Source organism: Monodelphis domestica, chromosome 2 (genome assembly GCF_027887165.1).
Source record: "Monodelphis domestica isolate mMonDom1 chromosome 2, mMonDom1.pri, whole genome shotgun sequence".
In the NCBI taxonomy this organism is placed as follows: Eukaryota; Metazoa; Chordata; class Mammalia; order Didelphimorphia; family Didelphidae; genus Monodelphis; species Monodelphis domestica.
This window is the reverse complement of record NC_077228.1, coordinates 507,286,434-507,302,467: the sequence shown is the minus strand read 5'-3', so window position 1 is coordinate 507,302,467 and position 16,034 is coordinate 507,286,434. Positions and strand designations below refer to the sequence as shown.

Sequence of the window (16,034 nt, the reverse complement as noted above, 5' to 3'; positions counted from 1 at the left end):
AGAGCAAAGCCTGCCACACCACACATTCCATTGTTGCCTCTCTTGTCACTAAGCTATGGGCATTAAAGACTAGAGGCCTCAATGATGAAAACAGCCTGAGTATGCCTATTCCCACCTCTCTCCCCTCCCCATTAGGTTCCTGATGCTATCAAATCCCAGTACCGGTTTCCACCTCCGCTGCTCGCCCCTGCGGCCATTCGGGACGGGGAGCTGATCTGCAATGGGGCCCCCGAGGAGTCGCAGAAGCACCTTTTGAACCCTGAGCACTCAGCCAGCCAGTCAGAGCAGCAGGAGGTGAGTGAGGGCCTGGCGAGAGGCCGAGGCATGCGGGCAGGGTCGTGCTGCCCGTAGGGCTCCCAGCTTTCCTCTTCACCCTGGGAGCTGAAGCTGGACCTAGAGAGAAGAGAAAACAGGAAGTCCCGTTGGTATTGTAGTCTGCGGCTGCCCGATACATCTCATTTGTTAGAAAGCTGTCTGGCTTTGTTCTACAGTGCTCACCTTTCAGCTCCTGCCCAAGTCCTTGTCTTAAGAAATGCACTCTCTTTCCCCTATCCAAAGCCCGCATGCCCAATGTTTTGTAGAATTCATCAGATTGTAGAGCAGATACATGGAGCTCTGGTTATTGGGAGAAACAGGTACATGTCTTATAGCTAGAGAAAACATATCCTTTCCTAACAGATGGATATTGTAGGAAGTGTTGGTAATCAGACCCGTATTCTGGAATGACATATTCCCTCCAGAGCTCCTCCCTTTGTTTATCCCTTCCTTCTAGAATAATAACCCCTTGGACTGGTAGAATACCTTTTCCCCCAACAGTGTTTCCCTCTTTGACATCTCCCAATATCTGTAAAGTAAGAAGGGATCCCTAAGGAAGGCATGGAAGGTCACCCCATGGGGACTGTGCTAGGTGCTTAATCAGTACTTGTTAACTGAAGGTCACCGAGAGCAGTCCTGGTTCCCAAGTCTCTGCTTCCTAGTGCTTCCCTCAGTAGACAGACCACAGCGCCTCCAAAGTGTACCCAACAGTGCCTGGTGTCTGCGACCTGGATCCTCTCCAGGCTCGAGAGAACCCCGGGAGCAGTTGTAGCAGCACTTCATCAGTGCTGGCCCGCCCCCCCAGGCCGGGCCGGGCCAAGAGCACCGAAGAGTGGCTTCACCTGGTTTTCTGGATCCCGTGACGCAGCATTGGGTGAAATATGGTCCCTCGCTTCTCCCTCCTCTGACCTGCCTTTCCTTTCTGTTTGCAGTGGCTCTGTAGTGTTGTTGCACTCCAGTGCAGCATATTGAAACATTTATCTGCTAAGCAGATACCCTTGCATTGGGACTCTGAACAGACAGAGAAGGCTGATATTAAGCCTGTTATTGTGGCTGACGGCTCAATCACCACCTCTCTGCAGGCAGCTGACAAGGCACCCACACCGTCCCTTTACCCAATGTCTTGCCCCTCTGGGATTACCACTCAAAACTCCCTGAGCTCATCTCCATCCCAGCAGCTCCCAGCCCCTGAGGACGTCAACTGCAGCTCTTGTATGGACAAATCCAAGAAAGTGGTGGCCTGTGGGACCTCTAATGGGCCAACAGGCACAGAGGTGAAAGCCAATGGGCCTCACCTTTACAGTATCCCCCCAGATCCCCCAGATCCCCGTCGGCTCCAAAGTTCTGGGACCACTCTCCCAGTTGTTTCCCACCGGCAGTCCTGGCCCCGGCCCCTCACACCACCAGCGGCTGGGGGCCTTCAGAACCACACTGTCGGTATCATCGTGAAGACGGAAAACACCACTGGCCCTGTGTCATGTACCCAGAGGAGCTTGGCATCTATCCCAAGCTTGCCACCTTCCATTCCCAGTTCTTGTGCCAGCCTAGAGACCACCAGCACTTTGCAAAGAAAGAATATTCAGACACAGCTAGGACCCTCACTGACAGATTCAAGGCCACTCGGCTCACCCCCAAATGCTACTCGGGTGCTCACTCCCCCACAGGCAGCAGGAGATGCCATATTGGCAGTGGGAGCCAACCAGCGATTCTGCTCACCAGCGCCATCTTCAGGTGAGTCTCACTGTACTGGCAGATTCATTTGAGACACTGATTGATAAGTAATAAGAAGCATCTGCAAAGCACTAATCACACACATACACACCTCCTCACCCTTTTCTACCTCATCTCAGCTATCATTTCCACATGCTTCCTTTAAGAAAGGACATTATTGGGGTCCTCTAACAAGTCAGCAGTGACATTAACACTGGACCCTACTCCCTGACCCCTTGGCCACTTGGTTCTATTTACTTTATTGTGTTTACTGCCTTAGAGACAGGCAGTAGGATCCTTTGAGCCATTTTTCTTGCTCTTAGGTTCCAGGTAATTTCCTCAGCATTTTGTGGTCCAGAGAAGAGCCTGGATTATAACCAGATCCAGGCCTTAGAAACTAGTTGGGAATTTGCCCAGAAATACCACAGATTGACTCTTTGCAGAGGTTCTGTGTGAATAAGGAATGAACCAGAAATCTTCTGAATAGCCACATAGAGCACGTGGCTTTATCCAGAATCAGACCCTCAAGCCCTTAAGGTATTAGTCCACCCAAAGCCAAGATCTAAGGCACAGAGATTGAAGCCTTCCTTTGATAAATCTATATTCCAAAAAGGGGGGAAAGAAAAAAGAAATTTCCTGGACATATTTTCCTGTGAAAAAAACTAGAGCAGTTTGCAATTTGATATCCAGAATTGCTAGTCCAATGCCTAAATTAGATTTCAAACCCTTGTAGAATTTTATGCATAGGGCAGCTAGGTGTCACCACAGTGCACAGAGCACTAGACCTGGATCAGGAAAAGTCATCTTTCCGAGTTCAAATCCAACCTCAGAAACTTATTGACTGTGTGATCAAGTCTTAACTAGGTGGTCTCCGTACATTTAAGATCTCATACCCAAGAATGGTTCATCAAAAGCTACTTTCCTTCCAAAGAATGAACATTTCAGTTTGAAGACTTTGAGATTTTTGGCTCCAATAATTTATAGTCTTTGGAGAAGAAAATGAGGTTCCCTAGATTAGGAGTCAAAACTCAACCAAAAAAAGGGAATTGGATTTGCATGTGTCATGGGTGGTGTAAAGAAGTCTTAATTGTTCTTCCTGCTGCATCCACAGATGGCAAGGTCAGCCCTGGCACATTATCCATAGGAAGCGCTTTAACCGTACCCCCTTTCCCAGCCAACTCGACTGCAATGGTAGATCTCACCAATTCTCTTCGAGCATTAATGGATGTCAATGGAGGTGAGAGAACAAATCTGAAAGAGGAAAAGAGTAAGCTGGGGAGACCTTGGGGATGAGGTGTAGGGTGATTTCCTAAATTTAGAGTAGTAATTTGACAACAGGGACCAAAGACAAGAAATGTTCTTTCCTTTGCCTTCCATCTTTATTCACAAGGACACCTACAGAGCTTAGAAAATAGAATCAGGTACCATCATCCCATAGTATCATAGGAGAAAGAGCCCTCAGTGCAGGGAATCAGAGGTAAATCCAGGTGTTCATTGCTGAGACAGATAGACAGGTAGGGGCCTAAAGTAGTTGGAATATGAATTATTCTGCATGTCCAGGTTACCTAACACCAAGCAAACCTCTCCTAGAGACCACTTTAAAGCCAGAATGTATAAGAAAGCCTCTAGAGATTCCAAAGAATTCCAAGTGGCTCTGGACTTCAGCCTGAATGCTGAGTCTTTTTTTGAAGTTAGGCTGACAGATTCAAATGGTAGAACTTCAGAAAATCTGCATTGTCTAGGGACCCTCCCACTTGTCACTTCTTCATTCCCTTTCCCCATTATTTTTTGACCTGTCTGTTTGGTTAACAGAGATTGAGATAAATATGCTGGATGAGAAGCTGATCAAGTTCCTGGCCTTACAGAGAATACATCAGCTTTTTCCTTCCCGAGTCCAGGCTGTGGTTGGCAATGTTGGGGCTCATTCACTGGCTCCTGGGGGGCACCATACAGAAGGTAGGTATCTGATCTGCCCCATGTGTCCTCTGTACATCTTTAGTGCTTACCATGTGAGGGCTTGTTTTGAGCTTTTACCAAAGTCAGGGGACTTAGATCTTTGCCTCTTGCTGGGCAAGAGCAAGATGGTGACCCCAGCTCTCAGACCGGACTTTGAGGTTTGTTCAGTCTGTTGGAACTTGCTGTCTTAAGATCAAAGGGATCCACTTTGAAGCTTAAGCTGAAAGCCATCAGCAGGCACAGAAAATGGTCACCAGCAGTTGCTGGCTCTGTGATGTGCCTGTTCTGATGTCTACCAGCTTACATAGACTTTGGAATTGGGTGGGGAAGAGCAAAGGGGCATCCTTCCTCTAGAGGCCAGTCTGGGCTTTAAGAATTTAGGGAGGGTATCATAGTCTGAGAAGCCAAGTCTCCAAAAGAAGAGACGGTATAATAGTAGCTGACATTTATATGGTGCTTTACCTGATTTATTACATTTGATCTGCTCAACAGCTCTGTGATTAAGCATCAGTGGGATTATTGTCCCTATTTTATAGAGAAGGAAACCCAAAGGTGAGGAGAGGGAAGATCTGCTTAGGAGTTTTGACTTCCTGTGAATTGTTCCCAACCCATCCATAATAAGACCCTCCCCCTTAACTTTGAAAGCTTCAGAAAACTGAGCTAGATTTGACTCCCTGTAGCCAAGGTCAGCTTGGAGAAGTCCTGGCAGATCCAGGTTCACATCAGAAACCCTAAAATGTTTTCTTCAGGAGACAGGTCTATCAATTTATGAGTCCTCTGAAGTTTTTCCCCCCTTGATGCTCTGCTAGGAATTGAAGTTCATCATGGATTTTGTTTACCCTGGCTTCCTGAGCTAAGAGGAATGCTAAGATCTTTAATGTTGTGTGGTCTGTGGGCTGTGGCAGGTCCTCTGACCCTGACCTCTCAGTGATCCCCTCCCTGTGTGTGCGTGTGTGTGCGCGTGTATCTTGTAGTACACAGAAAGGAGGTACAGGCCCGAGCTGTATTCTACCCCCTCATGGGCTTGGGAGGAGCTGTGAACATGTGCTATCGAACCCTCTACATTGGAACAGGTGCGTTAAAAATCAATCCCCATGGTCCCAAAATTGGGAGGGGAGGAGGGTGCCCCTACCCAGGGATACCTGCGTGACTTCGACAGGCATTCATTCAACGACGGAGCTAAAACAATAGATAGAATGAGAGTGGGCCTGAGAGAAGGGGCAAGTGGCTACTTGTCCATCCCTACTTAGGACAGAGCAAGAGAAAATGGGCTTGAGTGGCAGCAAGAGGGATGCAAGTTAGACTTAACTTCCGGACATTGAGACTGGTTAAGCACCACAAGAAGTACCAAAGGAGCTTGTGACTCTACTTTCCTAGAGATCTTTTAAGAATAGGTGAGACACACACACACACATGCCCCAGACTTCCCCCAGCCTTGCATTTGTCTACAAAGGGGTTGGGTATTTTGACCTCCAGAAGGACTTTTCTGAGACCTTTCTAGCCAGGAGTTGCCCTGCCCTTCCTCTAGATAGAATTTCTAGATCTTTCACCTCACTGAATCCCCATTAAACACCATGTCCTTGTTTGTTCAGAGATCCCCTTCCTCTGGCAGAGAATGTGATCTGGGTGTCCCAGAGGATATTCAGTGGGCCTCCAAGCAGAGATTTAGAGAGGGTCATGGCTTTTGTTCCTTTTCTGCGTACTCTCTGTCCCATAGAGAAGCAGCTGCAAACACAGCCCCCATCCTGGGGCCCTTGCTCTGGTCTTAAAGGATACAAAAGCAAGGACCCTATGCTGCCTTCTCCATCCCCTGCTTCCCACCTCAAACATTTATTGGTATTGACTCCAGAACCGCCCTCTTTCTACCTCTGACAACCTCCGTCCTCTGTCTTCTCCCCATCCCCACCTGCAGGAGCTGACATGGATGTGTGCCTTACAAACTATGGTCACTGTAATTACGTGTCTGGGAAGCATGCGTGCATCTTCTATGATGAGGTGAGTGAGAGGTATGGGGCTAAAAGCTAACCCAGGGGTCCCCAAACTACTGCCTTCGGACCACATCCAGCCCGTGCTGCAGCCTCTGCTCTCCCAGACAGCGATATACAGATTTGTTCATAGTTTTTTTAATAGTCCAGTCCTCTAATGGTCTGAAGGGCAGTGAACTGGCCCACTGTGTAAAAAGTTTGGGGACCTAGAAGTCCTAGGACTTCACCCTACAGCAGCCTGTAAGGGGCTGTGCGGTGAATGCCCCAGGGAAGAACCTCGTGGAGGGAAAGGATGGGGAGGCTTCCTTAAGAGGGAGAGGGTTAAGCCAGGCAGGCATCAGAGCGGATGAAGCTGACGCCTGGCCTTCCCTTAGAATACCAAGCATTACGAGCTGTTGAACTACAGTGAACACGGGACGACGGTGGACAATGTGCTGTATTCCTGTGACTTCTCGGAGAAGACGCCCCCCACTCCCCCGAGCAGTATTGTTGCCAAAGTGCAGAACATCCTCAGTAAGTTGGGGGCAGAGACCACTGGCTGGCTGGGGCGGGAAGGGGGGTCTTCCTCCAGATTGCTTCAGAGACTGCTCCCTGCCTTTGTCCCTTTACCTCTTACCTTCTAAAAGTGCTCTGCTGTGCTCTGCATGTACTCTCTCTCTTTTGAGCTCTTTGATTTTGGTTTCTCTGCCATGTTGGTACTCCCTCTTGGGGAGATGGCACACCACCTCGCTAAATACAAACTCCTCCTCCTTACCCTTCTTCCATTCCCCACAGGTCTTTTCCTTCCCAATTCCTGGGCCTTACCTCTGCCCACTTGACTTCCCACACAGCTGCCATGAATATGACTCCTACATTTACTCAGAATTCCCCAGCCAGCCCTCTCCTCACCCCTCATAAGCCAGACTCTGCTCACTTAATCCCCACCGAGACTGTGGCTGCTGTGGCCACCAGGACAGGTCTGGGCCTCCTTCCCTCTGACTCTGGGTCTCCCCCCATTTTCCTCTCTCAGAGCGCAGAAGGAGCCGGAAGCAGGAAGAGGACCCCACAGAAGAGGCGGATATGATGAGCTCCCAGGCCCAGGGGCAGCCCCGGCGGCCGTGTAACTGCAAAGCCAGCAGCTCGAGCTTGATTGGGGGCAGCGGGGCAGGCTGGGAGGGCACGGCCTTACTACACCACGGCAGCTACATCAAGCTGGGCTGCCTCCAGTTCGTCTTCAGTGTCACAGAGTTCGCAACCAAACCTCCCAAAGGGGACACCGCCCTCCTTCCGGATGGGGGCCTGGCCGAGAAACTCTCCCTCAAACCTCCCCAGGGCCCTGTACTGCGCTCCAACTCGGTGCCATAGGCCCAAGCCTAGGCTCAGGCGCAGGCGCTGGCGGCCCTTCCTCCCGAGCACCTCCATCCTGAGACTCCTCTAATGCAAAAATGTACAAAACCAAGCCCGGGGTTTTTCTATCCTCCACCAGAAACTGTTCGACTACAACCTTTGCATGAAATGAAGAAGCTCTTTTGACTTTTTTTTATCCTTTTTCTTCTTTCTCAAGTTCTAGGGGGCATTTGCACATATATTTGTACTCGACATTTCATGGGAACGGGGCAGACCGGAGCTCAAAGGAGCTTTGGGGAGGGGAGGCTGAGGACCCAGACACTTCCTCTGAAGAAGCAAAAATCAAGACGGACCCTGCCTGCCCCACCTCCCTCCCCACCCCAGACCCCCACCCTGCCCGCCCGCCGTTGTAAAATAATCAGAAACTTGTTCTATTTTGTGGCAGTGACAATAGTTTTATATTAAAAGAAAAAAATACAGTTTTCATACAGCAAAATCTATACAATATCATTGTTTTATTTAATATAAAGATCGCTACCCACTCTCCTCCCATGGCTCCCCCTTCCTCCTGCTGCGGTTGCACTACAGGTAGCCTACTGTGTGTTGTGGACAAATGGAAGATTTAACTCTTTTCTGGCTGTCCATCCTGTTGTATTTCAAATAAGGAAAAGCGTATTGGATTCTGTGTAAATACACCCAGTGATGGCATTTTTTTCAATGTTTTTAAAGCTGTGTACAGTACATGTGGTAGGACGTTTTCTTCAAATTGTCTATTGTAGCAAAAACGTTTTGTCGTAAACCTGTTTTTGTCTCCTCTTTTGTTCTCTCGCCACTTCTCCCCTCAGCCCTTCTCCCCTCACGGCTAGTACCAATGTACATAGTAATTGTAATGTTTTAGACTTTACAAAAACTTTCCTGTATTCTGTATATAAAAAACCAAAAATACTTCAAATTATGTTTTCTGCCTGTCTGTCATGCCTGTCATCCCCTTGAGAGAAGGGTCTTCCCATTCACTTCCAACTCAAGAGTCTAATAGCCAAAGATGGGGAAAGTGAGCCCTTTGGACACGCTCCAGCCTTTAATGCCGTTCCTCCTAGAACAATGAAAACCTTTGTGAAATTTGAATTTTCAATGGATGAGAGAAGGGAAGGATCACTAATGCATGGGTCATTTGGGGCAAGGCTTATCCTAGTGGTAAGGTTCCTTGGGATGTGAGAGTGATGGGTGTCAGAGCTGACCACTGAGCTGTGTGTAGTCACACTGGACCTTTCCCAGCCATGATCCTTTAGAGGAAGGGTAGAATTCAGAAGGTCTGTGAACTTGGATGGAGGAAAAATACATCTTTATTTTCACTAACCTTTTCATTTCCTTTATAATCCTGTGAATCTTATGCATTTAATAGCATCATTTTGAGAAGGGGCTAAGGTGGGCTTCACCAGCCTGCCCAACAAGGGCCTTGACACAGGAAAGGCAAAGAAGCCTCAATTTAGAGGAAAGGTGTCAAACTAACCTGCAGAGTAGCTTAGCAGAGTTACGACACTGCTATGGAAAGACCTCTCCCCTTTTGATTCATTTGGTGGTTTGGGTTTTTAACTTACATGGTTGATATAAGGCATTTTCTGAGGCATTCATCTCATTCTCAAAAATAGAAACATAAAACAAGTCTTGCTATCCAAGCAGCTCTAGTCTCATGGGCATTGAGAGATCTCTCTTTCCATGGAATCTGGACTTGGAAGAAACCTCAGGGGCATCTAGGCTAACCCTCACCAGAACAACACTGGCTCCCAACAAGTCATCGTCCACCCTCCCTTGGAAGACCTCCAATAATACCTCCTGGGGCAGGCTCTTCCACTTTGGGATAACTGAGATGGCTTGGAGGTTTACCTCACACAAACCTGAACTCTGCAAATTCTACAGGCTGCTTGTCATTTTATCCTTGTAGCTTTGCAGAACCAATCATATCCCACATCCACATATCAACCTTTCAAGCAATGAGGGAGAGTGGAAGAATATTGGTCTGAGAGGAACCCTGGCCTCTGGCCCCAGTGACCTCTCTGCTTTAGTTTTCTCACTTCCTTTTCACCCCTGTGACACAGGATTGGGCTAGAATGGCAAGAGGTTATAAAGGGCCTTAGCCTCAAAATGAGAAGGACCTGGGTTAGACTCCTGCCTCATCCTGTACAGGTCACTTAAAGCCTTTCCGAATTTCCTCATCTGTAAAATGGGGAGAATAACACCTGACACTCAGGGTTATCATAAGGTTCAAAAAATCATGTATGTTAAGTTCATTGCGATCTTAGAAGTGCTATATAAGCCTTAGCTTTTTTACTAGATCTCTTACGGTCCGATGAGATGTCTAGAAAGCAGTTTCTCTGGAGGTAGAGAGCATTCTCTGTCTTAAGTCTTTCGGGATTGTCCCAGATCATTGCGTTGCTGAGAGTGACCAAGTTTTCGTAGATAATCATCGTACAATATTGCTGTGTACAATGTTCCAGAAGGCATTTTCCAAACCAATAGTTGCTATTATTCAATTTGAGGATACCCATCCTAAGTGAAAGGGTGATAATCTCCCCTCAATCTTCTGAACTCTCACCAGTGGTCCAGAGGGGTCGACTATTTGAGTCTGGCAGAGACAGGCTTATCCTTACAAACCTTAGCCAGTGGGTATGCTTCCAGTCCGTAGCCCAGACATTTCTGAAGTCTGCCACTCATCTCAAGAATCTTCTATAGTCCCTTTCCCCCAAGAAGCTAACATCGATGTGTCCCCTTTATTTTCCCATCAGCCATTGAAGCAGAAATGCCAGTTCTCCGTTTTATAATTGCAAACATTGAATCCCAGAAAAGTGAGGCCAAATGTTCCAAATCACATAGCAATTCGGGAAGAGCTAAGATGAGAACCCATAGACACTGATTTGAAGTAGTGAGCCCTCACCATTCTTGGGATCCAATGTAGGGTGTCATGAGGGGTTGAAAAGTATTTGGAGGAAACAGATAATTTCCACTAATTCTAATAGCACCGAGATATTCAGGGTATCCCAAATGTCCTCGTGCAGTTTTCAGTTTGATTAGGGAGGTGGGGTTTGGAATCTGTCTTCTGTTGAAGAATCAGTACTATATAGCGGTTCCTATTAAAAAGAGCAGTAAGCAAATGGGGGTGAAGTGACTTGCCCAAGGTCACACAGAAAGGAGAATATATATGTATTGTATATTTATATGTAGTATACATATATATGCGCATGTGTATATATATGTATACTAACTATATATAGAAAAAGGAATATATACCAAGAGTGGGTGCCTTAAATAAAGAAAGGAATATACACATATGTATCCCAAATATAAATACAGATATAGATATAAAGAGGGAATATCCAGGGAGCCTACTGCTGCTCTCCAAGCCAGTAGTCCAGTCCCAACCTGCAGAGGTGAGCAAGGCGCAGTGCCTGGCTGCTGCCTGGAGGCGGCACTGCTGTCCCTGCCTGCCAATTTCCTATCCTGATGGAAGCAACATCACCAGCAAATGCACTCCCAAGCGTTTCCTAAAACCAAACGAACAGAGGCCCATCCCCCATGACTCCGCTTCCTGAGCAGACCTGGCTTGCCCTGCCCCAGCCCTACAAATTCTGCCCTGGCCTCTAGAGAGCAGAGCTCAAAGATATGGAACAATTTTGAGCCTCTAGGTTTGCCATAGTTGGGGGAGGAGCCAGAGAGCAGTACTTGAAATCTACCAGGCTGAAATCTACCCTGACTCTTGGCTGCCTGTGCCCAGGTAGAGGGGGCCATGGATGGGCTCTTGCTGGGAGCAGGGATGCTCCTGGGCTCCTACGTCCTCATCTACTATAACTTCATCAAAGCTGTGCCCTGTATGAGCCCCATCAACCTAAAGGGAAAGACAGCCGTGGTCACAGGTAAGAAAGGGCCCACTCACCTGAACATCTCTCTCTTCTCCTCTGCCCCTGCCCCAGTTCCCTCCAGCTCAGGCACAGGGACTAACCGGAGGGAGGTATGTTGGGCATGTCTGATGGGATCTGGCTCTTGGGCATCAAGGCAGGAAGGGGCTTCACCTAGTTTCACAGATGATGGTGACAGGACATTTCAGGTGGCAACACAGGCATCGGGAAGATGACTGCTCTGGAGCTGGCACAACGCGGAGCCCGAGTAGTGTTGGCATGCCGAAGCAAGGAAAAGGGGGAAGCTGCTGTCTATGACATCCGAAAGGTAATCATGACCTTTCAGTCCGTAGAAGTTCTAGTTTTGTTGTCCAGTCATTCGACTTCATGACCCCATTTGGGTTTTTTGGCAGAGATACTGGAGTGGTTTGCCATTTCCTTCTCTAGCTTATTTGATACATGAGGTCAGCAAGATGAAATGACTTGCCATGGGATCACACAGCTAGGAAATATCAGAGGCAGGATTTGAACTTGGGTCTTGCTGACACCAGACCCATCCCACACACTTCATTTACTGTGCTACCTAGCTGTCCATTAGGAGGTTTTTTTTAAGACTTTTCCATAAGCACGTTCTCTCATTTGGAACTTCCAAACTACCCTAGGAGGTAGCATAGGGCAGGAATTCTTAGACCCATTTAATAGGTAAAGAAACTGAGACTCAGGAGCATAGCAAGTTACTTACCTATGACACAATAAAAAGAGCACTGGCTCTGGAGTCAGAGGACCTGGGTTCAAATCCTATTTCTAACCATTAGGCAATTGATTTAACTTCCTTGGGACTTAGTTTCCTCAATGGCAAAATAAAGGGATTGAACTGAATGACTTCTGAGGTTCCTTCTAGCTCTAAATCTGTCCAGGATGAGGACTCAGGTTCATTGTCCTCACTACTTCATGTCCAAGGCCTGTGTAGATCCATCCCTTCATTTTATTTTTTTTAAACCAATCCTTAATTTCTGTTTTAATATCAATTTAGAATGGTAAAGACTAGGCAGTTAAGTGACTTGCCCAGGGTCACACAGCCAGGAAATGTCTGAGGCAGTATTTGGGCCCAGGTCGTCTACAGCTGCCTGTGCTGCCTTAACTGCCCTTCTTTTATTTATTGATGAGAAAACTAAAGTCCAAGAAAATTAAATCACTTGCCAAGGTTATAAAGGTAGTGAGTGGTAGAAGGAAGATTTGAACATAAGCTTTCTAACACAAAGAAACAGGATTTGGGACCCAAAGGGAAGGAGGTAGAAAATGCCCAGATGTTCTCACCCCCATTTCTGCATTGATGTCTCCAGGAGAGTGGGAACAATGAGGTTATCTTCATGATGTTGGATCTGTCCAGCCTGACCTCTGTGCATTCCTTTGCCACTGCCTTTCTGAGCTCAGAGCCAAGACTGGACCTACTCATCCACAATGCAGGTGAGAGCAGGAGGAGGTCAGGATGAGGGGTGGACCTGGGAGGGCTTAGGGCTAGTCCCTTGCAGTCATTATGCCCAGGAAAGAGAGTTGGCATCAGTACGTAAGCTACAAGTATATAAAGATAGTTCCCAGTTTCCATTTTACAGATAGGGATGCTGAGGATCAAGGGGGCTTGGTGGAGTCTATTGGTGGTGACATTGGGAAGAAGAGCTAGGGATTTTCACCCTCTGCCCACTCAACATTGCTTCTTCCCTAGGAATTAGTTCCTGTGGCAAAGCTAAAGAAAACTTTAATCTGATCCTGCGGGTCAATCATGTGGGTCCTTTCCTCTTGACCCATCTTCTGCTTCCCCGGCTGAAGGCCAATGCCCCAAGCCGTGTAGTGGTGATGGCATCAGCAGCCCACCGCCGTGGGCGCCTGGATTTCTCCCGCCTGGATTGCCCAGTCTGGGGCTGGCAGCAGGAGTTACGGGCTTATGCAGACAGCAAATTGGCCAACGTGTTGTTCACTCGAGAGCTTGCCACCCAGCTTGAAGGCTCTGGAGTCACCTGCTATGCGGCCCACCCAGGTAAGGGACCCACCATGGGTGTTATAATTTGTAATTCTTAGAGTCTTTGGACATTGAATCTCAACCACTTTAAGTAGTTGACCTATAAGTTTCCTCATAGCTCTAAATCCATAGCCTAGGAATGTCTGAGCTAAAAGGGACCTTAGAGACCACTTAAATGATTCTAGCTCAACCTCCTTATGCCTCAGAGGAACAAACTGGCCCCAGGAAAAGGGACTTGCCCGAAAGAATGCAGCTAGCCAGGAGCACAGCTAGGAATGCAACTCATGTCTCCTGACTCCTCTGCACTTTCCACTATACTTCCTCCCAAACAACTGAGTACTCAGAGGTGGAAGGATACAAAGAAGAGTTATTAGTATTAGCCAGCCTTCACATCCAGAAGACCCATGTTAAAATTACTGTCCCTATATATCCTATCTAAGGACTCCTCATTCAAACCTGCAGCTGCATGTGATATCCTGAGAAGACAAAGCCCATGCTTGTATCAATCAGTTAGTCAAACAAGAAGGCAAGTCCCAGGCCCTGAGGTTAACAACTGAGGATACAAAGGCCAACAGGATATAATCTCTGCCCTCCAAGGGCTTATATTCCAATAAAAATGAGAGATACAAACTAAAGAAACAGGAAGGGCCTGATGAATTGATCCCCAACAAGGGACATTAGAGATCAAAGAAGTGAAAACACCCCAGTAGGGCTGGAGTGGGAAGGGGGACAAGCAAAACTTCATGGAGAAACTAGGGTGCTAGCTGGTTCTTTTTATTTATTTTTAATTCTTAATTTCTGTCTTGGAATCAAACCCAAGACAGAAGATCAGCAAGGGCTAGGGAAACTGGATTAAGTGACTTACCCAGAATCACACACCTAGGAAGTAGCTAAGGTTAGATTTGAACTCGGGTTCTCCCACTTTTAAGCCTGGTGCTCTATCCACTGTGCTACCTAACTGCCCTTGTTAGCTGGTTCTTGAAAAGAATCTAGGTGGTAGAGAGAATAGCACTCTAAAAGAGGAAATGGCATAAGGTTTGGCTTGCCCAAGTCATGCTCAGTGGTCAGAGTGAAGAAGACTGACAAGAATAACAGGTTCACCTGGAGGAAAAGCGAAAAATAGCATTGGAGCTAGAATGTAGAAGGTCCTGAATGCCAGGCTAACACTCCTCTTCCCTGACTTGGTTTGGATTCTTATCCCTTAGTCTCTCAAGAAGTGCCTACAATGTCCCTCCATACCAGCTAGTAATGCCTATCCCCTGGACCAGGAAATAGCATGGTACAGTGGAGAAAATGCTGAATCTGAAGTTACAGGATCTAGATTGGAATCTTGGTTTTGCCATTTAATATCTATATGACAATAGGCAATTCACTTAATCTCTCTAGGTCTCAGTTTCTTCATCTATAAAATAAGGGCTTTGTACCTGATGACCTCTAAAATCCCCTCACTCTAGTCTTAGTCTGTGAGCCTCAAAACCCCTCCCCCCAGGACTTCTGCCAACCTTGCTTTCATTCTCCCATCCACAGGTCCAGTGAACTCCGAGTTGTTTCTCCGACACGTACCAGGCTGGCTGCATTTGTTGTTATCCCCACTGGCCTGGCTGGTGCTGAGGACTCCAAGGGGTGGAGCACAGACACCCCTCCACTGTGCCCTACAGGAGGGCATCGAGCCTCTCAGTGGCCGATACTTTGCCAACTGCCACGTGGAAGAGGTTCCCACCACAGCCCGGGATGACCGGGCTGCCCGTAGGCTGTGGGAAGCCAGTGAAAAACTGGCTGGACTGTCAAAGGGGGGATCCCAAAACACCAACCCAAAACCCGGGTCTCCACGTAATCCCTTAGCCCAAATTGCCACAAGCCCAGCACTCTCTAGGTTCCGAAACCTTTCGTTTCCTTTGCTCTCTGAGGGGCAGAGAACATAGTAGCCACATAGCTATGGGATGGGGGACTAAGAGCCCCAATTATCTCCATTAAGGGGGCTCTGAGGTCTGCAGCAGCAACAGCAGCTGTACAAGGCTGTTATAACCCAGAGGTAATACTGAGGAGACACCTTTCTAGGTGAGTCCTCACATCCATGCCACCTCTCTGAGTCTTTGATTCCTCATCTTCAGAATGAGGCATGTTGGGCGAGGTGACCTTTAGGTCCCTTCCAGATCTAGATTTAGGACCCAACAGCACCTTTTCAGGTATTCCAGAGCATGGACTATTCTTTTACATGACTCCTCCCTATGAGAGAGCAGTACTGTAGAGGAAGATGCTGAAAAAGAGGGTGGCAATTAGATATTTATTATACTTCAGGACCTTGAGGAGAAATTGGGGGGGTGAATAGAAAACCCCTGGAGGAGGAGGTAAGGAGAGACGATTTTTGTTCTCTAGAGGCATTGAGGTGGAGGTGATTTCTGAACCTCAGAGGCCCTGGGATGGAGCTGATGAGAGGTGATCACTGGCCTCTAGAGGCACTAGAGGTAGAGGTGATAGTGGGCTTCTAGAGGCCCTAGAATGGAAGTGATGGGTGACTGTTTTTCCCTAAATTCCTGGAGATGTAAATCTTGTGTGATTTTTCACTTTCTTCCTGGGGGAAAGGAGTTGAGGGATGATTTTTATCTCCTGGGATCATGGGATCCAAAGTGGTAACTGCCTCCACTTGATGTCAGTTAGCCCCAGAATGAACTAATGCAGGAAAGAGGAGGCGGGGAAGGAAGGGTTTCTCTTTTGTGGAACCAATAAAGCCTAGATTTGCACGTTCTCTCCACAGCTCTTTCATGCCGCCACACTCAACATGGCGGCAGAGCCACACTTCCGGTCGTGAACACTCCGGTAGGGGGCTGCGGGTTA

At 47.6% G+C, this 16,034-nt stretch overlaps 2 protein-coding genes across 4 annotated transcripts in view; both read left to right on the top strand.

The window, feature by feature from the left end:
• The window catches only part of PHF12 (PHD finger protein 12), a 34,117-nt gene extending 25,873 nt beyond the window's left edge, over nt 1-8,244 (top strand). For both annotated transcript variants that reach the window (XM_056819542.1, XM_016429250.2), the window contains 8 exons: nt 136-294; nt 1,248-2,046; nt 3,137-3,262; nt 3,838-3,981; nt 4,956-5,054; nt 5,894-5,976; nt 6,341-6,479; nt 6,976-8,244. In XM_056819542.1, coding sequence (XP_056675520.1) covers nt 136-294; nt 1,248-2,046; nt 3,137-3,262; nt 3,838-3,981; nt 4,956-5,054; nt 5,894-5,976; nt 6,341-6,479; nt 6,976-7,310 — 1,884 coding nt within the window. In that variant the 3' untranslated portion in view covers nt 7,311-8,244. The remainder of the gene's footprint in view (nt 1-135; nt 295-1,247; nt 2,047-3,136; nt 3,263-3,837; nt 3,982-4,955; nt 5,055-5,893; nt 5,977-6,340; nt 6,480-6,975) is intronic.
• A 2,540-nt stretch (nt 8,245-10,784) lies between these two features.
• DHRS13 (dehydrogenase/reductase 13) lies at nt 10,785-15,945 on the top strand. 2 transcript variants are annotated; one of them, XM_007485613.3, is made up of 5 exons: nt 10,785-11,200; nt 11,392-11,510; nt 12,526-12,649; nt 12,906-13,217; nt 14,727-15,945. In XM_007485613.3, exons 1-5 carry the CDS (start codon nt 11,074-11,076, stop codon nt 15,119-15,121), a joined length of 1,077 nt encoding a protein of 358 aa, XP_007485675.1. In that variant the 5' UTR covers nt 10,785-11,073; the 3' UTR covers nt 15,122-15,945. The 2 variants fall into 2 exon arrangements, with proteins under 2 accessions (XP_007485675.1, XP_016284735.1); XM_016429249.2 differs by having other exon boundaries at nt 11,067-11,200; nt 11,382-11,510.
• The last annotated feature ends 89 nt before the right edge of the window (nt 15,946-16,034 follow it).

What these genes read in the sequence shown, in the direction of transcription:
- DHRS13 (XM_007485613.3), top strand. Translation starts at nt 11,074, where the DNA reads ATGGATGGGCTCTTGCTGGGAGCAGGGATGCTCCTGGGCTCCTACGTC. An exon ending in AAAGACAGCCGTGGTCACAG is followed by an intron (nt 11,201 to 11,391) that starts GTAAGAAAGGGC and finishes AGGACATTTCAG; the next exon opens with GTGGCAACACAGGCATCGGG. An exon ending in CCTACTCATCCACAATGCAG is followed by an intron (nt 12,650 to 12,905) that starts GTGAGAGCAGGA and finishes CTTCTTCCCTAG; the next exon opens with GAATTAGTTCCTGTGGCAAA.